Genomic DNA, 23308 nt, shown 5'->3' with positions numbered 1-23308 from the left:
TGTTCCCCGTCCATGACCTCGTTTGCTCACAGCCCCCTTCCTCCCACCTCCTCCGCCTGCCCCCCCCCCCTTGAACCTTTGATCCCTTTGCTTTCTTCTTGGGCTTGTTTCTCATGCCTATCTTATATAGATCGACCAAGCAGATACAGTGAAGACAAAACACCTACCTCGAAAATCCTGCTAGACCAGTGTACATACAGTGGCACAGACAGGAGCTCTCAATACATGGAATTCAGGAAAGACAGACCCCTAGGAATCAGTAATAGGAGTAATGATTCCTGGAGGGAAGGGAAGGAGGGTAAAGCGGAAATGGATAGCAATAACAGTAGAATAACTCCCCTCGAGGGGGATGAATACCAGGATAGTAGGTTAAGGGAAAGAATGGGCAGTGTAAGATACGTATAAATAATAATAACAACATGTAATATATTAAGAGTTCATGGGGGTGACAGTGTAGGGGAGGGTGGGGGAAAAAAGAGGAGCTGATATCAAAGGGTTCAAGAAGAAAGATAATGTTTAGAAATTGTTGACACCAACAGTTTTACATGGCCTCTTGATATAATGGATGTCTGGATTGTTATAATATATTTCAAAGAGCCCCCAATAAAATGATTTATTATCATAAAAAAAGAAACTTGAGGGGCCAGTGCATTTATGTTAATGGGGAGAAACAATTTGAAAATGGGAGGTGAAAATGGTTGTACATTTCGAAGAGTATAAGCAGTGTCGCTGAATTATACATGTAGAAATTGTTGAAATCTCATATTCTGTATATATTCCCCACAACAAAAGATAATTTAAAAAATACTAGCTTTCTCCTATATAAATAGTTCTGTTATAATGTCTGCATTATCTGAAATGTACTTGTTAGGAAAAATACTGGCCCTAAATCGTAAATAAGGAATATTTTATATGTTGATCTTTATCAAATTACAATTTCCCTTTGAAAGATGAAGAAAAAATAGCCTTTATTCATCGATCTATATTCATGGGAAACACAATTACAAATTAGTTACATCTAGTTTTTAATGGTGTTCTTGGTACAGATTGTGAGTAGAAGTCTTGGTACTTCTCACTACATTTAACTTTAGTCATAAAATTCTTAAGAATGTTTTTATATCACAAATGTCTTCAGTTTTTTTTAAATCAAGTGAAATGCCAACCACGCGATTTAGCAAAGCCTTTTATAATCCATTTCCTGGTAATCTTTTTAAAAATCCATTTGCCTGAATAATGACTTCTGGTGTATTTCTCTTTGGAATAAAGAAAAGTAGATGGAAACGTTCTGTGACAGCCTCCTCGGGGTATGGAAAGGAGACGGGATGGGGTGCTTTTCAGCACTCATGGCACATCACAGCAGCCTTCTATTTCTGTGTCTGCAGGAGTTGAAATCTGCCTCTGGTTATTACTCCTTTTTCGCTGCATGGAATCAGCGTGAAAGCTGCTTTTCTTGGGAACTTAATTACAATAGGAACAAACGTTTTTTAACATAGCTTCAAAACAGAGGGAAGAAGATCAGTTGAGAGCTGTGAGAATTCAAGAAAGGGTGGGGGATCGAAAACCAGGTTTCTGAGCTCTGGATCTTTATTTATGTATCTTTGTACTTGTGACTCAGGGCAGGTGAGGTCAAGTGTCCCCTTACCTTTAACAAAAGATAAGTAATACTATGGTAGCTGATGCCACCACACTCTTATTTATGCCAGGAATGGGAAAGAGATCTAGAAAAACAACACAAAGTCACTGCTATCTTAATCGGTTTTTGTTTTGTTTTTTAATTGGTTACCAACAATAGAGCGGATTGAATGCTGGGATTTTCCCTTCCCAAAGTAAAATTTTCAAAATGCTTATCTTTCCAAGCACTTACTTTCTCCCAGCTGGCCATTAAAGTCTTCCGAGCTTGTGTCTGTGTGTGTAAGTAGGTGGAGGTCTGCTGCCGTATTGGAATATGTAGTCCTGTATTTTGCAACCGTCATTTTCTCTGCAGTAAGCTTCCATCTCCCAAAGGGAAAGCCTCCCTTCAGCTAGAAGTCTGGGCTTGGATAACAGATGGGGTTCTGCAGCAACACCGACCCAAGGCAGGGTGCGGCTGGCTGCAGAAGTAGAGCAGGAATGAATGCCAGAAAACACTGCTCCAATGTGGAAGATGTAACTTTCTATGTTCAAATATTAAAGATTACAGAAACTAGGGCTAGATTGCTGGATGTGTAAATGGCAGGAGCTCACAAGGTGCATGTGGAAGATAGGACCGCCAGGACTGTCTTCTGGAAGACCGGTGCGGGATCCCCTCGGCTGCAGCGTCTCCTCTAATGTGAGGCAGCGAGGGGAAGAGCACTAGCAAACGGCGTGGTCACATGAAGGTGAAGCCATCAAGGATCCCTTAAAAGAGAAGCTGGCGGTGGGTGGTGAAACCAGAATCATCTTATTTTAGTATAGACATCTGCCCAACTCTCACATTTTGCAGATAAGAGTACTTTAGCTTGGAGACACTTGATGACATGTCAAGCACATTCAGAATAAAGGCTCAGATCCATAAACCCGCATGCTATTTCTCCCATCCCTCTGTTGCTCTCCCCCATTCTTATGGGTATTAACGAGAGAATAAGATGTTTTACAAACCATTCACCAGGTTTCTGGAAAATCACCAGGTTTTTCTTATGAGGTACCTCCAGGTAGGTTCGAACTACCAACCTTTCAGTTAGGAGTCATTTGTACCACCCAGGGACTCCTGAAGCACACACGGACTAGTGAAATACTCAGACTTCAAATGGGAGGTATTACAGAGAGAATTGCCTCATACTGTTTTAAGAGTATTGGTCTACATGAACAAAAATAAAAGGTGAACTAAGAAGTGTGGAGACCAAGTCTACACATGGAAGATAAGTGTCAACATGGTTAAATAGAAGCTAATGCACTGACATGAAAGCAATCCCTATTGGGCTGATGTGCCCACCAGAGACCAATCACAATGGACTGTGCTCCGAGGCCATCCTCATACAGGTGGCAAGGCCAACTAGATTCGGAACCGAGTAGTAGAAAGGAAGCTGGTGCGTGTTTGTCTGCACCTGTAGTCTTAAGAATGGCTCCAGTTGCTAGACCTCAAAAGAAACATATGGGGCTGAAAGTTTAGGAAACAGAAATTCAAGATGAACAGTTGTTGATGGTATTAGAATAGAACTCGAAATTGAATATCCATATTGAAAATTTTCCACATGAGATTGAAGTCTATAAAATCAGGAAAAGGCCATCTCATTTTGGCCACATCATAAAACCGCAACAATAGAGTAACATCAGAATAAACAGACAAAAAGGAAATGTTTAAGTAACAAAGGGGAATACTTATTTAACTGTAATAAAGGTGAGGATTCTACAAAGACATAAAGGCAAAAATAATGGCATTTTTATAAAATCTATTAGAGCTTCCATATTTTTTTTAAATAAAACATTTGGAAACACCAGAGTAATCTCAGGGACTTTTAAGATGTTCTTAGTAGGAACAACTCATTTTCAGGTATCCTTTCCCTGGTGTCGCATAGGCATTTGGGAAGCAGAGCTGAAATGCCCACCTGGACATTCCCAAAAGCAGCAACACACACCTCACCACAGTTCTCAATGCCAGTGCTTCTCGAGACCCTCAGACACGCCTTTGACGCTAAACATGAGGCATAGGATATATAAATGCTCAGCTCACTGTATCCTTTTCTGGAAATGAAAATATGGTATGCTCTTTTAGGTTGCTTATTAAAAATCATTTATTCAGCTTACTTGATGCTCATGGAGTTCTGAAATACATAGGGAAAGTGTGAAAAGCCCAGGACATAACAGGTAGGATTCTAGCTAGATCATCTTTTACTTTTAAGCCCTGACTGCTGCTAGACCCTCAAAAACTGGAAGATAGCACCATTTTAAGCATTGGCAGTTCAGTGACATTAATCACAATGACCATGTTATGCAGCCTCTACTGTTATTTCTTTCCCAACGTTTCTTCTTACGAGACAGCAGCCCAGTACCCCTGAGAGTAGCTGTCCATTTCTCCCCTTCTCTGGCCCCTAATAATCACTAAAAAATTTTTGTCGCTGTGCAGTTAGCTAGTCTAGGTTTTTTGTTTAATGGAATCATATAGTATTTATTCATCAACTAATGCATGGGTAAATGAAATATGGTGTAGGTCATACAGTTGAATACCATTTAGCCATAAAGACTGACATTCTGATACATGGAGGTAACTTGAAAACATTCTAAGCAAAAGCCAAACCCAAAAGGTTACATGTTGTATGATTTATCTGTAGTTGAGGATTAAACCAAAACGACTACTGCCATCAAGTCGGTTCTGACTCACAGCTACCCCGTAGGACAGAGTGGGACTGCCCTTGGAATTCCTCATCTCGCTCCCTTAGTTTGGCTGGTGGAGTTGAACTACTGACCTGGTGGCTAACTGCCCAACACATAACCAGCTTATGCCGACAGGCCTGTTAGACCAGAACTGTAGAGACAAAATAGATTGGTGGTTACCAGGGCCTGAGGTGTGGTTTCTTCTCTTGGTGATGAAGATGTCTTAGAATTAGAGAATGTGGTAGAGGTACAAACTCTGTAAATACATTCAGCATAATTTAAATTCTGCAATTTGAAAGTTTGCATTTTCTGGCGTGGTATGAATTCTCTCTCAGTAAACTTCTGTTATTCATTTGGTAGATAATGACATCTTTAAGGTTCTCATTTTCTATGTGCCATGTATAACAAATTCAGAAATATGATGGAGCTAGTAAATGGAGAATATCTTGAGAGGAGAGGGAAGGCTGCTGTACAGATAGTAATATATATTACAGAGTTTAAATGGCCAAGAGCGTAGGACCGTCACAGGGATAATATCAAAATCTAGAATTTAAAAACTAGAAAGAGATCTACATGTTTTGTTCATTTTTAAGTACGTAATTTGAAGGAGCTTTTTAAAAGGCTCATGGGAAAGTTCCATTATCTTTTAGTTCCATTTCGCCTTGAATGTTTTGAAGCTCGCTTGTATGTGGTAAAGGTAGTGTTTCTAATTTGTGGCAAGAGTGCCGATTATTGATTAAATGAGGTTGTTCAACCCCAAGCTAACATTGTCAGATTTGGGGGTGAAAGTAACAGACCCCAACCCTAGGAAGCTTAAGCTGAGGGAGCATTTACAAGAAGCGTCTTGGAGACTGGAAAGACTGGAGACCAACCTCGGGCTGACAGGAGCAAAGGTCACTAAAGAGCCAGGGGCGGAGCCTCCTTTGTGCCGCAGGAGCCTGTGGTTAGGAAGCCACTGCTGCTGTCTTTATTCCAGGAGTCAGGCCCACCAACCCACCATCACGAAGCTCTCAGGTCCCTGCTTGCTTCTGTCATTCCCCAAGACTGCAACCCAGGAAGGCACGTCAGTGAGGCCGAGCCTCCATCATGAGCCTGGCTTTCTCCTGCTGGGTCCAGAGAAGAGAGTGGCTGCCCACCTTCTGCTACTCTGCTGGGAGGCGAGTGCTCTAGCATCTCCCCAAATAGGAAGGTATCCAAATGCAGGGGAGCAGCCAAAAACGACAGATTCCCACTGACATTTGGAGGAACTAAAATTAGAACAATACTTTATGTCATAGACCAAAATAAACTCTACATGGATTGAGAACTTAAATGTAAGACTTGAAACCGTAAAATTTACTTGAAGAGAATACACATGAATATTTGTTATCTTGATGTTGAAGAGTGGTTACACTGATATAAAAATCAGAAAGCCATTAAAACATGGTAGACGATATTACATGACCCATAAAGGGAGTCATGGTCTGTTCATTTTTGGTTTTTTTTTTAAAGTTTGCTTTAAAAAGTTGCTGATGTTGTTGTGGGGTGTCATCGAGTCTGTTCCAGTCTACAGGCGACCCCGTGCACAACAGAACGAAACCCTGCCCAGCCCTGCACCATATCCGCACAGTGGTGCCTTGCTTCAGTTCACTGTTGCAGCCGCAGTATCAACCCACTGCAGCCAGGCCCTTCCTCTCTTTCGCTCCTCCTCTATTCAGCATGATATTGTTCTCCAGGGACTGCGCTCTCATGACAGCTTGTCCAGAATATTTAGGAAATCCTGCTGTCCAAAGAGCACTCTTTCCTGCTTTTTCCAGGACAGATCAGCGTGTTGTTTTAGCAGTCTATGGTACTTTGAAGATTCTCCACCAGCACAACTGTTCACACACACCAATGTGCCTTCAGTCCTCCTATTCGGTGTCCACGGTTCACATGCTTGAGAGGCGATTGAAAATGGCGTGGGTCCGACAGGCACACCTTTTCCTCAAAGAACGTCCTTGCTTTTCAGTACTCTAGACAGATCTTGTGCAGCAGATTTAGTCAGTGCTACACAGCCTTTGATCTCTTGACTGCTGCTTATAATCACATACTTTACAATATTACCACACTGTGAAAGAAAATATATATAGTTATATATTTACAAAAATTTAAACCTACCTTAAAATTGATTAGCTGTGTACACACCAGCACACAAACAGTGGTATTTCTGTGGTTACCTCTGGATGATGAAATTAGAGATGATTTCCATCCTCGTCTCCTGCCATCTACTTGTATTAAACAGTTATTCTTATTGATTATAAGCACTGTACTACTTTTCCACTTGAAAAGCAAGTGGTTTGGTTGCTGAGTTGGTTAGTACCTATACACTATATAGTATAGATTATGCTCAACTGTACAAAAGCGAAAATAGCTCTTTAACGAGCAAACGAGACAGTTGTGTGAGATTTTCTCATTGGTATAAAAATTATGTTAATGTGAGTAGATTGAATTTGCCTCATCTGGTTGGCACTTCCAAAGGAAGACTTGAGTAATTAGACTGACTGATAATTACCCCCTAGATCATATTTCTCTAACCCAGTGGTTCTCAATCTTCCTGATGCCGCGGCCCTTTAATACAGTTCCTTATGTTGTAGTGACCCCACAACCATAAAGTTACTCTCTTTGCTACTTCATCACTGTAATTTTGCTACTGTTTGGAATTGGGTGGCCCCTGTGGAAGGGTCGTTTGACACCCCACTCCACCCCACCCCCACCAATGGAGTAATAACCCACAGGTTGAGAACTGCTGCTCTAGCCCTATGCTTTGTTTTGTCTTTAAGAAACCCCATCTGCTTGGCTAGGAATTAGGGTTTGGGTATTGGTGTTTGATGGAATAGGAGAGATTCCAAGATTCTGGAGATGATAGTTACTATGGCCAATGTTTCTTCGCTTATCTACAAAGAAAAAGAAACTGGAACATTCTGTTCCAGCAGTCCTAAGGCCCTATATATCTTACTCTGTCATCTCTTGTGATTCAGTCTCTGTAAAGGAGGCTGGACACTCATTTGACACAAGTAGCGTAGTGGGGGCTTCCTAACTAAAGACTTGTGCCCTGAATGGAACGTAAGGGCCCTCATAGGAACCTTGATAGCACTGGATGGTGTGAGGTTCTGGAAGGGTTTGCACTTGGCACAGAAAGGTCTGCAGTCAACAAAGAACTAAAGAGAAAACCCAGAAATGGCCACCTGCTCCTATTCTTGCCACTCAATGATTATTCTTTGTTATTTTTTCTAAGTGCCTTTAGCCTTCACTGTTAAGGCGATATGAATCAATAAATAAGTCCAGCAAGGTTTCTCTAGTTGCAATTACATTGTTCTAAGACCTCTTCATAAAAAATATAAAAGATAAAATATTTACTAATAAACATTTCTTGTGACCATTTTCCTCAGAGTATTCCGTAACTATTTCTCCTGTTTATTTATCTATTATAAGCAGCACAACACAGATCCGTACAGGAACCCCATGGCTTGGGGCTGGAATCACATTGATGTTGAACCAGTTTTGGTACTAGACCACTGAGTTTTTACAGTTTCACCTAATCTGTTTACAAAATGGATGGAAGGCAGTTTGGGCATGTGTCATGTATTTTTTGAACTGTACATTTCATGGAAGCTTTGGCCTCTCCTGTTGAAATTCGTGGAGCGTAGCAAGCAGATGAAACAGAAATGCTGTTGAACCGTGTTAGCAGCACAGCTTCCAGCAAGGACAAATGACAGGTGCTGTCTCCCTCCAGCCTGTCCTGTGAACAAGGAGGTGGACAGCCCGTAGGGGTCTGCTTGAGGGGAGACAGCTCTGGTAGCATGGTCACCTTCCTGCCTCACAGCCCTCGGTACGATGACACTCATGCCAATCCCTGTCTTCTCTCTTCCCAGGAGCAGCCTACTGCCAGTTCATGGACATGCTCTTTCCCGGCTGCATCAGTCTGAAGAAAGTGAAGTTCCAAGCAAAGTTGGAGCATGAGTATATTCACAATTTTAAACTTCTGCAAGCATCTTTTAAGCGGATGAATGTCGATAAGGTAGGAGACTAACTTGTACCTCTGTACAATGCTTTGTCTGTTCCTCAATTGCTTTTCAGCAGAAATGCAAAAATCCATAAGGCAATGGATTGGTGATAGTTTGATTATCTGAGTATGTTGGGGTGTGTGCATGGCTCAAAGCATCAGCCCTAACCTCCCACAAAAGACCCACAGGTCTTTATTCATATGAGGTTTGTAAAGGGGGATTTGCTCCACTTGTAGCCAAGTGTTATAATGTTATAACTGGTTGTCGCAGATGAGGCATTTCTGTGACTGCCGGGTGCCCTTGTGGTTCTTTGTGTGTGTGCTCCTGTGGAGAAGCCACGCGCTCCAAGGCAATAGTGTAGGCTTGAATTCCCACCCCATGACTGAGCAAGGTGTTGAAAGTCTTTGACTCACCTTTTCCTGTGATGGTGTAATTGCAATGAGGGCTTGTACCTGAAAAGCCCCACAAGAGTGTCTGCCCTCCAGTTCTCAGTAAGTGCTGTGAGCTTCTCTCGACTTGCTTCGGGGTTGTTATAATGTTGTCCTGGAGTAACATGAATGGGTTAGACTGGGGTCCTTCCCACCCAATTACAGAACTGCTGTCGATGGTTCATTATATATCTGCATCTTAATGCTGTTGAGATACAAATAAAAATCCAATTCTTTATCTGGAATGTATCTCTGAAAGGTAATAGGCTTGGAAAAGATGAATTTTGAATAAGGGGGAAAGAGATAAACTAGCAGGGGAAAAGAAGTGGAAAAACTTTACATAAAGAAGAACAATAAGTAGGCTAGAAAAAAATTTTTTGAAAAGCATCAAGTTAAAGATACATAGAGGTTTAAAGGAAGCAGACATGTTTGGCAAATTCTACATATTTAAATTAATTTGATGAATAGTTTCTTAATTATTTAATGTAATTGATAAATTTTAATCATTTTATTGGGGGTTCTTACAACTCTTGTTACAAACCATACACCAGTTGTATCCAACATATTTGTACATATATTCCATCGTTCTTTTCTATACATTTACTTTCCATTGAGCCCTTGGGATCAGATCCTCTTTTATTCCCTCCATCCCTGCCCCCCCCCAACCGTTGTGGCCCCCTGATAGGTTGTAGATTGTTAATTATTTTCAAATCTCACACAGACCGCTGTCTCCCTTCCCCTTTGGTTTCTGTTGTTGTTTGTGGCTGGGGGGTATGTGGTTATGTGCCATTCATTGCAATTGGTGCCCCTTCCCTCCCTACCTCTCCCCTCCTTCCCCCTACCCTTTTGGTATCTCTATTCCTGTTTATGGGTTCCCTGTGTTGTAAGTTTTATCTCTTGCCTATACCTGTGTACATACTCACGTGTTGTCTAGATTGGGAGGCAGCACTGAGATCGTGATAGCAGGGGGTGAGGAGGCCTCCAGGGAACAGAGGTATATTGTGTGATCCATTAGTGTTCTACTGCACCCTGATTGACTCACCGCCTCGCTGCAGCCCTTCTGTAATTAATAATTTGAACCAAATTAAAACACCATTCTTATCAAAATATTATCAAGAAAAGCTTGCCTTCTTGTTTTCTCTGGATTTTTATTTCAAAATATAGGTTCCCTTTACCATCTTAAGGTTTTAATTTTTTTACAATTGTTTCCTTTATCTGCTTTGCTGAGATTAATTTCCAATTAGCTCCTTCTCCCTCGGGGCACAGTGGGACTACACATCGACATGCTAACCAGAAGGTCAGCGGTTGGGACACACCAGCCAGAGAAAGATAAGGCTCTGCTCCTGTAAAGAGTTAAAGTCTCAGAAATCCAAAGGGGCAGTTGTACTCTGTCTTATAGGGTCTCTGTGAGTCAGAATCTACTCGATGGCAGTGAGCTTGAGCTTGGTGTATGAAGGGTTACCCCCAAAAGCCGGATTTTTTCAAATATTATTTTATTGGGGCTCTTACAGATCTTATAACAATTAATACATCAGTTGTGTCAAGCATATTTGTACATATGTTGCCATCATCATTTTCTAAACATTTATTTTATATTTGAGCCCTTGGTTTCAGCTTCTCTTTTTTCTTCCCTCCCACCCCCCGAACCCTTGACAAATTATAAATTATTATTATTTTCATATCTTAAACTGATCAGTGTCTCCCTTTACCCACGTTTCTATTGTTCATCCCCCTCAGGGGTGTGGGGGAGAGGGAGGATTATGCATAGATCATTGCAATTGGCTCCCCCTTCCTCCCCTCTTCCCCCTACCCTCCTGGTATCACTACTCCCATTTCTGTGCCTGAGGGGTTTATCTTACCCGGATTCCATGTGTCCTGAGCTCATATCTGTACCAGTGTACATACTCCAGTCTAGCCCGAACTGAAAGGCAGGACTGAATATTGTGTTTCATCAGTGCTATTACTGTACACTAGTTGACGTATCTCTTCCTAGTGACCCTTCTGTAAGGGGATGTCTTATTATCCACAGATGGGTTTCGAGTCTCTGCTCCAACCCCTCTCATTCTCAACAATATTTTTCCATTTGGGGTCTTCTGATACCTGATCCCGTCAACACCCCACAATCACAGAGACTAGTTTGCTTCTTCCATGTGGACTTGTTGCTTCTCTGCTAGATGGCCGCTTGTTTAACTTCAAGCCTTTAAGACCCTAGACATTATATATTTTGATTGTGGGGCACTATCCACTTTCTTCACCACATTTATTTAAGCACCCATTTTGTCTTCAGTGATCGTGTCAAGTGGGTGAGCATCACAGAATGCCAGGTTGTTAGAACAAAGTGTTCTTGCATTGTGGGAGAGCTTAAGAAGAGGCCCAGAGTCTGTTCACTTCCTCAATGTATTGCCACATAAATATATGTACATAGGCCAATACCTCTATTTTTATGGATTAATATATTTACATGTGTACACACCTACATTTAAATCTCTGTTCATAGATTTGCTTCCTAGATCATTCCTCAGTTTCCTTTTACCTTCCTCCTGCCCCATCATCATGCTCGCCCTTCTTCTGCCTCTTAGTAATTCCTGTCACCACCAGGGTCTCTACGTCCTCCTGATTGTTGATTTTAATTTCCTATTGTTGCCCTTTATCAATTTAAAGTACTCTCCATTGCACTTAATACATTTGTCAAATCTGTGATTCCATTGTTGGAAACATTTTTCAAACTCATCTGTTTGGATGGCACCTCCTTTGTTTTTTTTTTCCCCTTCTTCACTTCTTCTATATTATCAAATCGCTGTTCTTTCATGTCCCTCTTCATTCTTGGAAACAAAAAGAAGTTTCAAGGAGCGAGGTCAGGTGAGTAAGGTGCATGGGGCAAGAGAGTCGTACTGCTTTTTGCCAAAAACTGGCACACTGAGATGACTATGTGAGCAGGTACGTTGTTGTGGTGGTAAAACCAGTGCCCAGTCTTCCATAAATCAGGCCCTTTTTTTGTCAAAACTGTTATGCAATCTATTCGGAACCTCTAAATAGAAAGCTTGATTAACAGTGTGACCTGGTGGAATGAACTCCAAATGCACTGAGTCAACATTTTTGCCCATTTGGGAAGTTTCTGGACACCGAGAAGGAGGTTTGTCATCTATCAACATTTCATCTTTTTTGAAACAGGAAAATCACTCATATACAAGTTTTTCCTATAGCACTGTCCTTGTAAGCTGTGCTCAAACATCACAACAGTTTCTGCAGCATTTTTCCCAAGCAGGAAACAAAATTTCACAGCCCCATGCTGTTCTCTTAAATCTGCCATCAAAAAACACGAGGTTCAAGCGAAACTGCTTTTACAAAAAAAGTCACTGTGACCAGAGAGAATCTTCCCAGGTGACACCACTGGGTGCACTTACTCAGAGCAAGTTGCTCAATTCTAGCCTAGTGGGAAAAAGGAGTACTACCACAGCTCACCTCTGCCCAGCGCAATTCCAGATTTTGGGGGCTGTACCCTCTCATGTACAGGTAGTCCCTGACTTACAGCACATTTAAGTTTTTACAAAATACACTGTGGTCATCTATTTTTTTCTTACACATCATATAATTAGCAGTACATTGCTGCAGCACATAATTTCCTGATGTTATCATTCTCAAATGTTAGCTCGCAGAATGCAGTGTTACTTTACCAAGAAGAACACTGCTGTAGAGCAGGCTAAAACTTGGACTAACTAGAGGGTGGAGAATGTTCAGTACATGGGGCACATAGAGCCTGTGAAATCCTGAATACCAGTTAATAATGCACACCTCGTGTGGGAAACAGGACGTGGGAGAAAGTGTCCATGACCGTGACCTGCTCCTACTGTTTGTGACCACAGGGTTCAGCATGCCACTGCTAGTGAGAGGAACTTATCCATAGTCCATGATCTGAAATGCACCAAATGCACATATCCCAGGAAGGACATTCCTCCAGACCCACCCTCCATAAGATGACTATATAAAGCTTTCTCCTACCCATGCCTGCCTCCTCGCATAAGTATCAAGTGAAAAGATGCCTATCTTTAAAGGATCCACTCCCTTTGTTTCTTATTCCTTAGGAGCAATTGGGATCTCTTTTTTTTAACATTATATTAGCAATTCTTACTGATATTATTACAGTCCATAGTTCCATTAGATCAAGCATAGTTGTACGATTGCTGCCATCATCATTTTCAATACATTTTCTTTCTTCTTGAACTCCTTCATATCATTTTCCCTTTATCCCCTCCCTTCCCCACCCTATCACCCCTGAACTCTTAATATATTATAATTATTATTGTTTTTTGCCATAACTTAGACCATCCAATGTATCCATTCACCTAAAATTCTGATGTTCGTTCCCCTTGAGTGGGGTTATACAGTCATCTTTGCTATCAGTTCCCCCTTCCCTCCTTCTCCCTACCCCCTTCCTGTACCCTCAGGGAATCATTACTCCCATTACTGTTTCTGAGGGGTTTATCTACCTTGGATTTCATGCATTGAAAGATCTTAATTGTACCAATGTACATAAGCAGGTCTAGCAAGGTTAATGAGGCTATAATAGTGAGGGGGAAATTTTTTAAAAACTAGAGGATAGTTGTGTTTAATCAACTACACTACTGCGCTACTGCACCCTTGATATATCATTCCTTCCATGTGGCCCTTCTGTAAGTCCGTTTAGCTTACAGGTGCGTTTGGGGTCTCTGCTTTGCTATGCCCCTTCTCATTGACACTTCATGATCACACAGGCTGGTGTGTTTCTTCCATGTGGGCTTTGTTGCTTCCCTACTAGAATTGTCACCTCTTGTCTCTTGTATGCCTGCTGCCCCCTTTAGAGTATTCCCTTTGAGGGCTCAGGATGTTCAAGGTGAGCACACTGCCCACTTTATTGTGTGTGTATTGACCAGAGGCTTGCAGGCCTCGGTACTATAAAAACCCTGTTGTTGAGTAAACTGTGCGCTCTCTTCCCTGGATAATGAGGAAAGGTCCCCTGTGCTCCGCTATCTTCTTTATTTTCTTCTGTAATTGCGTTGGCACTCCTCAGGACCCCATTGGACTGTGGGGCTGGTCCCCGTAGCCTCATCAGAGACAAGCACTCCCAGCCACCACATTTGGGGTGAGTTAATGGAATGTTGCTTGAATAACATAGCAGGCTAATTTTTAAGTTGATAATTTTTTAAGGCCCGTGAATGATGTTACAGATATCCAAATGGCTCTTAGCAGAAAAAGGTTCCCCACTCCTGGTCTAAATGAAGGAAGTTTGCATCAGTGTTGGTCCTTATAAGGAATAGGCACAGTGAGAAAGTTGGGCAATGTTCAACTCTAAGGATATAGAGTAATTGAACTACGCAAGCTCTTGGTGGTGGTTACAACTCCAACTTCATTGTCCAAACAGTGAGGCCTACTTCACTATGAAAGTCTTCAATATATCTAGAACACTGCACCTTTGAGGAGGAAGTTGTGGGAAAATGCATTCAGGGAAGTTGGGAGAAATTGCTGAGTTATGTGAACACACTCCAAACACTTGATCAGGACAGTACGATGGAAGAAATCGGTGGGAAATAGTCTATATGGCAGGAATGCTGAACTTAGAGCTTGGTAGCACCCATGTGCAACAGCTCAGAGATGGGACAGGAAGGGAACTTACAGATCAGGACTTAGTTTTGAAGAGGAAAAACATGATGAGGGAAGGGGACGGAGAAAACTTATCCCCAAAATCTCACAGTGAAGGATTAGCTGAAGTTTGTTTTTCTATTACCTGGATCATGGACTTTAGTTACTTGAAAACAGCAAGATATTACCACAGAATGGTGACGAAAAAAGGAAAGGACCATACAGAAAACTGTCCCCAATTTTCTGGCTAGAAGCACGATCCCCATTCCCAGTTGTTACCAAACGCACTGCCATAGAGTTCACCGATTCCAATGCACAAAACCCAGCATTGTCCAATATATCTTCATTGGAGAGGATTCTTATGATTTGTGCATTTTGACATGATGTTAGTATGGATGGATGCCCACTGCCAGTGAGTCAATTCTGACCCACAGCAACCCTGTAGGACAGGGCATAACCTCGGACGGTTTCCAAAGCTGTCAATCTTTCAACTACCACAAATTCCTCCCAAAGAGCAACCGGTCCTTTAGTGAGCAGCTAAGTACGGAACCACAGTGCCACCAGGGTGCCTGTAATACGTGTAGGTATTAAAGTATGTCTGAAAGTTTATGTTTTCAACCCCTAAAGACAAGATCAGATTTATAAAGATACCAATAATAAAAGGCAGTAATAATTAAAACTTGAGAAAAACAAAACAAAATGCATTCTGCTTACATCAGAAGCAAGTTTCAAGTGAGTCATTAAAACAGCCTTGTTTTAAGGAAACAAAAACAGAACACTTTTGAACACAGTATGGAACTTCCTGTGTTCAAAAGCAGAGCTGTAGAAATGCTCCTGACTCACACATAGCACACCACTTGTGGCTTTCACATTCATTGTACGTGCTCCTAGACTGAAAAGAACGGGAAAGACCTTCCATTGACAGAACCACCTATACAAGTCATTAAGGGGCTCCATCTCTCGAGAAGTGCACTCACAGAAAGGGTGAACACTTGTTAAGGATATTCTCTTTTTAACGTTTTATTAGGGCCTCATACATCTCTTATCACAATCCATACATACATCAATTGTATAAAGCACATCTGTACATTCTTTGCCCTCATCATTTTCAAAACATTTGCTCTCCACTTAAGCCTTTGACATCAGGTCCTCTTTTTTTCCCCTCCCTCCCCACGCCCCCTCCCTCATGAGCCCTTGATAATTTATAGATTATTATTTTGTCATATCTTGCCCTATCCAACGTCTCCCTTCACCCCCTACTCTGTTGTCCATCCCCCAGGGAGGAGGCCACATGTAGATCCTTGTACTCGGTTCCCTTTTTCCAACCCACTCACCCTCTGCTCTTCCAGTATCACCCCTCACACCTCTGGTCCTGAAGGTATCATCCACCCTGGATTCCCTGTGCCTCCAGCTCCTATCTGCACCAGTGTACAACCTCTGCTCTATCCAGACTTGCAAGGTAGAATTCGGATCATGATAGTTGGGGGGGGTGGGGGGTGGAACCATCCCGGATCTGAGGGAAAGCTGTATTCTTCATCGGTGCTACATCACACCCTGACTGACTCATCTCCTCCCTTAGACCCCTCTGCAAGGGGATCTCCAGTGGCTGACAAATAGGCTTTGGGTCTCCACTCTGTACTTCCCCATTCATTCACTATGGTAAGATTTTTTTTTTATGATGATGCCTTATACCTGATCCCTTCAACACCTCGTGATCGCACAGGCTGGTGTGCTTTGTTGCTTCTGAGCTAGATGGCCGCTTGTTTATCTTCAAGCCTTTAAGACCCCAGATGCTATATCTTTTGTTAGCCGGGCACCATCAGCTTTCTTCACCACATTTGTTTGTTCACCCGCTTTGGCTTCAGCGGTTGTGTTGGGAGGGTGAGCATCATAGAATGTCAATTTAATAGAAGAAAGTATTCATGCATTGAGGGAGTGCTTGAGTAGAGGCCCAAGGTCCTTCTGCCACGTTAATACTAAACCTATAAATATAGGCACATAGATCTATTTCCCCATCCTCACATATATATTTGCATATGTACATGTCTTTGTCTAGACCTCTATAAATGCCCTCTGCCTCCTAGCTCTTTCCTCTATTTCCCTTTACTTTCCTCCTGTCCCACTACCATGCTCCGTCCCCACCTGGGTTTCAGCTGTATCTCTGCGTTGCCTTACCCTTGATCATGCCCTACCAGGCCTGCCACACGTTAAGGGTATTCTTGTAGTGGAAGGATTGACCTTGATGGCCTCCATTCCCCTCTCTGGCTCAGTGTGCTCTAACTCTGTCCAAAGAGCCTGTGAGCCGATGTTCCCCTGGTCACACTTGTCGTAGCCCAACATAGTGTAGGACAGTTTTGTGCAAAATTTTGCTTGCCACCTTACATCTTCAATTTATGCTGCTGGGACTTTGATTTTGATATTGTGTTACTGTTGTCTACCATTGAATCAGCACAACAGAACTAGATGCCTACCGGGCCTGTACTATCCCCATAATCAATTATGGGCCGAACTTTTGTGATCCATAGAATTCTCATTGGCTGGTTTTCAAATGTAAATCACCAGACCTTTCCTCTTAGTCTGTCCTGAAGCTCCATACTAAAGCCTGTTCAACATTGTAGCAACACAGGCCTCCACTGACAGATGGGTAGTGGCTGCTCATGAGGTGCCAGACCAGGAACTGAACCTGAATCTTCTACATAGAAAGGGTGCCTGGTGGTGCTGTGATTTAGACATTGGGCTGCTAACCACAAGGTCAGCAGTTCAAACCCACCAGACATTCTGTAGGAAAAAGATGAGGTTATCTGTTCCTGTAAAGATTTACTGTCTCAGAAGGCCTATATAAGGTCTCTGTGAGTCAGAATTGACTCGATGGTACTCAATTGAGTTTGCTTCTTCTGCATAGAAGGTAAGAGTCCTACCATTGAACCATCACTGTCCCCTCCATTGTGATAAAGAGCGTAAAATTAAGTCAACTGTAGTAGAAGCATTCTCTTACAGGCTAACACACTACCAACTCTAAAACTATTTATCAATTTCTACAGTAGAGTAGTATGTAATTAAGGGCTTTCTGCTCCAATAAGCCATTCTTTAAAGCAACCAGTATCAGCATAAACAAGACGTAAAACTCAGAAGGCATGAAAATTTTTAAATAGTACAACGAAAAGGAAATTTAGTGAACATGAAAGCAAACCTCGCATTCAGGAGGAAGGAAGGACCAAATTCTCTGTTAATCGGGAGTAGACGCTGTATCTTCTAAAAGTTGGTTTCCCTTTCATTTCTACTATTTGATTTAGTGTGCATTAGAAAAAAAAATTTTTAACTATATTGCAAGTGATTTACGTTAATGGGTGGCCTAAAATGCTTCAGTACCCTTTAGTTTTTTCCTTTCAAGTTGTCATTGGTATTTGAGGCCAGTCTCATTCGAAGTGGTTCCGATGATGCATGTTAGTATACCAGTGATATAAAGCTCCCAAGGTGGTAGCGTGTCACGGAAACCCTCGTTTATACTTCCATTCATAGCGTTGCACAGTGAAGCTGTGTGCTTTGAGCCCGGTGGTTGTCGGAGCTGTGGGGTCTCACCTCTCATGCATCCCCATGTGCCCAGGACCACTCTTTAGCTGTGCTACTCTTTGGACTGGCACTCAACTCATAGTCCAACCCAAAGATGTTGCCAAAAATGAGCTGGTGATGGTACAGTTTAAGATAGCAGTCTACCTGTGCCATCCCAGCTTCCTTCAGAAAGGACTAGCCACGATGGCAGGCAAGCAGTCAAATCACTTTAAAAAAATATTCCAAAGACGACGACTCCTCATAAGACCTCGGAAGGAAATACTGATTAGATCGGAGGTTGAAAGTGGGAGAGGTTGTTTATTCCTTGAAACACTGAGAATGTATGCCTCAGAAGCTGCTCCTGACATGCCTGCCTCCATTGCTTCTGTCTACTCCCATGGCTCTTGGGTAGCTGCTGGTCCTGACATGTGACTGGTGGTCTTCATGCTTTTGTCTCTGCACTGCAAATGCACTCTGGGAAATTTCATTTTGTTTCCCACTGCAGTGTAGTAAATTTTGTCATGTGGCTCCCATAGTCTGTTACTTCCACTGAATGGCCTTCTCCTGATGGGTCTGGGTAAGAGAAGATGGGTGAAGACACTGATAGGATTCAGTTGTGAGTGATTGTTGACAGAGTTCATTGCAGTTGCCACCCTGCTGGGTAGGAAATGAGCTATATCAAAAGCAGTATGAGGGGGATCTCACTACCTGCCAGAGGAAGAGCTTTTGAGTTGACCACATTCTTTGTACCTCAGAATACTTGCACATTGAACCTCCTTGATCCAGGAGACCACTTTGACACCAGAGGAGCACCAGCAGTAGAACCAAGAGCAGAGCAAGAGCACGCGACAGAGCTGTGGACTCCCCAGTCCACAGAAAAGAGTAAAGTTGAATGCCTTCGGGCAAGAGGCTGGCTTGTGGAGTGGAGTGCCTCCCGGCACTTAACTGAGGGAGCTAAGTTTGCTGACTTGTGGAGCTACAGGCTGAGTGCCTTGGGAGTGGCATTCCCTTTGTGCATTCATTGGCAGCCCTAACAGGGTTGTTTTTAACACTGCATAAGCAGGGTGAAGGCCAAAGACCAGAGAGAGACCGGCCTATGGATACCACTGAGAAGAGGCTGTCCTGTCTGAATAATTGTATCCTAAGCAGTTGTAACCCCATTCACTTCCTTAATAAATCCCATAATTATGAGTATTATCTGTAAGTTTTATATGGCCTCTGGAACGACTTACTGAACCCAGCTGAAAAGTAGAAAGCTTTGGGAGAGACCGTTTCCTTCAGACTCGAGAAGGCTGGAGGTGGGAACATGTCTGACCTCAGCCTTATCCATGTCTGCCGTGGGCCAGGCAGGTGTGGAATTCGATTCTCCTTCTCCCTTCGTTGTGAAGTTCTAGAAGGCTAGGCATTACCCTCGCACCACCCTTATTTGACACCCATGAGTCGTTAGTTTGGGGTTTGCTTGCATTGATGTGCTTCTCGTGCATTCTCTAATAGCCATAATTCTCAGAAGGATTTAGCCAAACAGAGTTGGGCCAGAAATAAGGATGACTCATCAATCTTGAAACAATGCCCCACTGCAGGTTTGGGGAGCAAGAGTCATTGACTGTAACCTCGCGAGGAGGAGGATCAGCCTCCCTTGACAGACTGATAGGGGTAATCATCCTTTTTCTGATTTGTTCACAAGTATTAAATATTTCAAGAGACTCAACTATCACGTATTTGTTGAATTCCTCTTTAACGTGATAAAGCATCATATGAATTAGGTGAAGCTGAGGGCAAGACCAGTAATCATGAATTGGGATATAGTTAAACGTAGGTAACACTTCGATTGTGATAAACGCAAGCAAGCCTGGATTCCATGACTCAGCTGGCGATTTTATATTGCAGGTAATTCCTGTGGAGAAGCTAGTGAAAGGACGTTTCCAGGACAACTTGGATTTTATTCAGTGGTTTAAGAAGTTCTACGATGCGAACTACGATGGGAAGGAGTACGATCCTGTAGAGGCACGACAAGGGCAAGATGCAATTCCTCCCCCTGACCCCGGCGAACAGATCTTCAACCTGCCAAAAAAGTCTCACCACGCAAACTCCCCCACAGCAGGTATTGTGACACCAACATTGTCAGGTCACTTCCGTGTTAGAAAGTGGCTCAGGCCCAGCCTTGCTTCCCAGGAGTCCCTGTTTTAGTGCCTCTGGGGAGTTTTTAATGATTGTTGACCACGTTGGTTTTCTAGCAGTGACGCGTTCTGTGTTAGTAGGTCTACGGATCATGATCAAGACAAGAACTCTTCTCTTTATATCACTGAAGCTGGATGCTTCAAGTGACACTCAGAGGATAGATTGGACTTGCCATACTTCTGAGGAATGTCAACTAGTCTGCTTAGGTTTTGACTAAAGTATTTTTTACTGCTTAATTGTGGGCAGTACAGACCAGAAAGTGAAATGGTGTTTTGGTTTGGTTTGGTTTTTAAATATAGGTCATCATCTCTATACCTTTCAAAGGAATTTGTGAACTATGCATCTTCTCTCTGGTATAGATAGTGCCCATTTTTATTCAGCAATACTTCATTAATCCAGCTTAGTCCCAAAGTGAAGTTATTGAAGATAAATATTTTTGTATATTAAAATTTTATAAAATATATTATAAATGCCTTTGCCATTAAAAACAAACAAACAAAAAACAGCCTTGCTGAGCAGAATGAGTTCTTCCAAAATTGAGGTCATTCTTGTAAACACCAGTTGTGTACTGCAGTGAGACCTTTGGAGGCCCTTTTGCTTCCATCCCAGAGGGAACTGTTCAAATTCAGTAAATCAATAACCTTAATTTTGTAAATAACAAAAAATATTTTTATTTACAACCTGCCAACAATCTAATGCTTAAACTATATGAAATATGCAGTAATTATAGCTTTTCTGAAACTTTGAAGCCTTGTTTGTTTTTCTTCTTTTATTTTTTTGGTCCACAGAGGCTGAGACTACTATTATAAATCTGATATTATAGGGGCTAGCATATTATAAAATTACGAATCTGCTACTAATTCTCCAATGCTTTCATGAAAAATAATATGGGTGTATGCCAGGAAAAAGTGTGTGTGTTTGTGTGTTTAGAGTGAGCAAAAGTGACAAAATGTTGACAATAGGTGAATCTAGCTGAAGATTCAATATGTTGATGTTCATTTTTAAAGTTATATATATGTTGGTGTTCATTTTTAAAGTCTTGTGTCTTTTTTACTTATAGTTTTGGGAAAATCCAAATAAAAAGGTTGGGGTGGGGGGATAAGGGTAAATGAAATTTTAGTTTCCTCCTTCACTGGCATGGATGAGATGTTTACATGACTGCTGTCACAAATAATGTTATCCTTTCATTAAGAAAACTGAAAAGATGATTCTCTTGTTTCTTAAATTTTCAGATAATTAGGGTAACACTGTAATATCTTTCTCATTCTTATTACCACTAACTTAGCAGTCAGACTGGGTGTTAAATTACATGTCTGGCATTTGGGGCAAGTTCTGTAACCCCAACTAACCTTGATTTGGTTTTCTGCAGCATAAGGATGTTATTGCAATTCTGTGCTTTTGAGTCAGTTCCAACTCAAAGCAACCCTGCGTACAGAAGAAACGCTGCCTGGCTCATCGGCTCCGTCATACTCACTGCTGTGTTTGAGTCCATTGTTGTAGCCACTTTGTCCGTCTAGCTCACTGAGCATCTTCCGCTTTCTCACTAGCTCTGTGTTTTACCAACTACCATGTCCTTTCCAGGGACTGGTTCCTTCTGATAACGTGTTCAAAGTGGAGAGACAGCGTGTTACCCTCTTTCCTTCTGGGGAACTTTCTGGCTGTACGTCTTCCAAGGCAGTTTGGTTCATGCTTCCTAGAGTCCTGGGTATCATTAATCTTCTTTGCCAACACTGTAATTCAAATACATCAGTTTTTCACCAGAGTTCCTTATATTGTCCAATGTTAATTTATACATAAGGCAAGTGAAAACACCATGGTTTGGGCTAGGTGCACCGTAATCTTCAAAGTGATAGCTTTACTTTTTAACCCTGTAAAGAGGTCTTTTAATTGGTATAGACTGTTAAATCTGAATATACTCATATTTGAGAATACACACTCTCCCAGGTATGTTCAATGAATTCTTGCTTATCTGCTTAAAGTATTGGGAGTAGAGGTGGAGAGAATAGACAAAGCTGAGAGAGGTTTCGGAGGTAAAACAGACTGGTAGGAATTAGGCACTGAGGACAAAGAGCAAGAGGTATCAAATATTCTTTCTTGGTTTGTCTTGCACAACTGAATAGATGTTGGTATTGTTCAGGAAGTGCTGATAGGGAACAAAACTTGGGAAGAGATCATACGTTGGTTTTGGACATACAAAGTTCTACTTTTCTTTCTTTTTAAAAAATCATTTTATTTGGGTTCTATGGCTCTCACAACAATTCATGCATCAATTGTATCATCACATTTATGTATATGTTGCCATCATCATTTTAAAAACATTTTCTTTCTACTTAAGCTCTTGGTATCAGTTCCTCTTTTTTCCCTCCCTCCCACCATCATAAACCCTTGATTAATTACAAATTGTTTTCATATCTTACACTGTCCACTGTCTCCCTTCACCCATGTCTCTGTAGTTCGGCCCCCCTGGGGAGGCATAGTTCTCCTTTTCAGTAGTCCTTTCATATATCTAAGAGGAGGTATGTGCATGTACCTGGAGATTAAAGAACTAGAGTACGATAAACATTTGGGACTCTTCTGTGTATTCATAGAACTGAAGCTGGAAGTGAGCCCTCAGAGAAAAGTGAAGTGTGCCTTATGGTGCTGTAATGTTGTGTGGTTGGTGGAAGAGGAAGAAAATGAAGAATCCAAGGCTGCAGTAACACTCGGCAGTGATGTGTCAGCAAAGCGAGCAGAAGAAAGCAGAATGGTCAACAGTGTCTAAATCTGCCCAGAAGTCAAGACAGTGAGGAGCCAGGCCTCGGCTGAGGTGGAGGAAGGAAACTGAGACAGCACAAAACGCTATCTTTAGAGCTGTGGACTAGATGAGACTGTGGAATAAAGAAAACTAAGCCAGATCGTTGTGAGTGGGATGCCTACATTTAAGGGTCAAGAATGATAAATGGAAGCTAAGAGAGGAGAAAAACGGACATCAGGAAGAAGGTCAGGAGAGCTCAGCTTCAGAGAGCGAACAGTGGGAATTTCCAGAAGGAGGGATACCAACAATGCGGGGTAGTAACTGTGGCCACAGTAAACAGGAAGAAGCCTGAAAATGGGCCAATGAGACTTGCCTCCTGGGAGGTGAATAATAATCCTTAAAGACGTGGCCCATGCGGCGGCTGGGGGCACTCGCCTAGATGGCAGGGACAT

At 42.1% G+C, this 23308-nt stretch overlaps 1 protein-coding gene across 3 annotated transcripts in view; it reads left to right on the top strand.

Annotated features, from left to right (window-relative positions):
• Positions 1 to 23308, top strand: part of MAPRE2 (microtubule associated protein RP/EB family member 2) — a 180815-nt gene that overhangs the window by 119388 nt on the left and 38119 nt on the right. For all 3 annotated transcript variants that reach the window (XM_075532555.1, XM_075532554.1, XM_075532553.1), the window contains 2 exons: positions 8220 to 8365; positions 19832 to 20045. In XM_075532555.1, coding sequence (XP_075388670.1) covers positions 8220 to 8365; positions 19832 to 20045 — 360 coding nt within the window. The remainder of the gene's footprint in view (positions 1 to 8219; positions 8366 to 19831; positions 20046 to 23308) is intronic.

Source organism: Tenrec ecaudatus, chromosome 15, assembly GCF_050624435.1.
Source record: "Tenrec ecaudatus isolate mTenEca1 chromosome 15, mTenEca1.hap1, whole genome shotgun sequence".
NCBI classification, from domain to species: Eukaryota; Metazoa; Chordata; class Mammalia; order Afrosoricida; family Tenrecidae; genus Tenrec; species Tenrec ecaudatus.
This window is presented reverse-complemented; position numbering and strand designations above follow the sequence as displayed.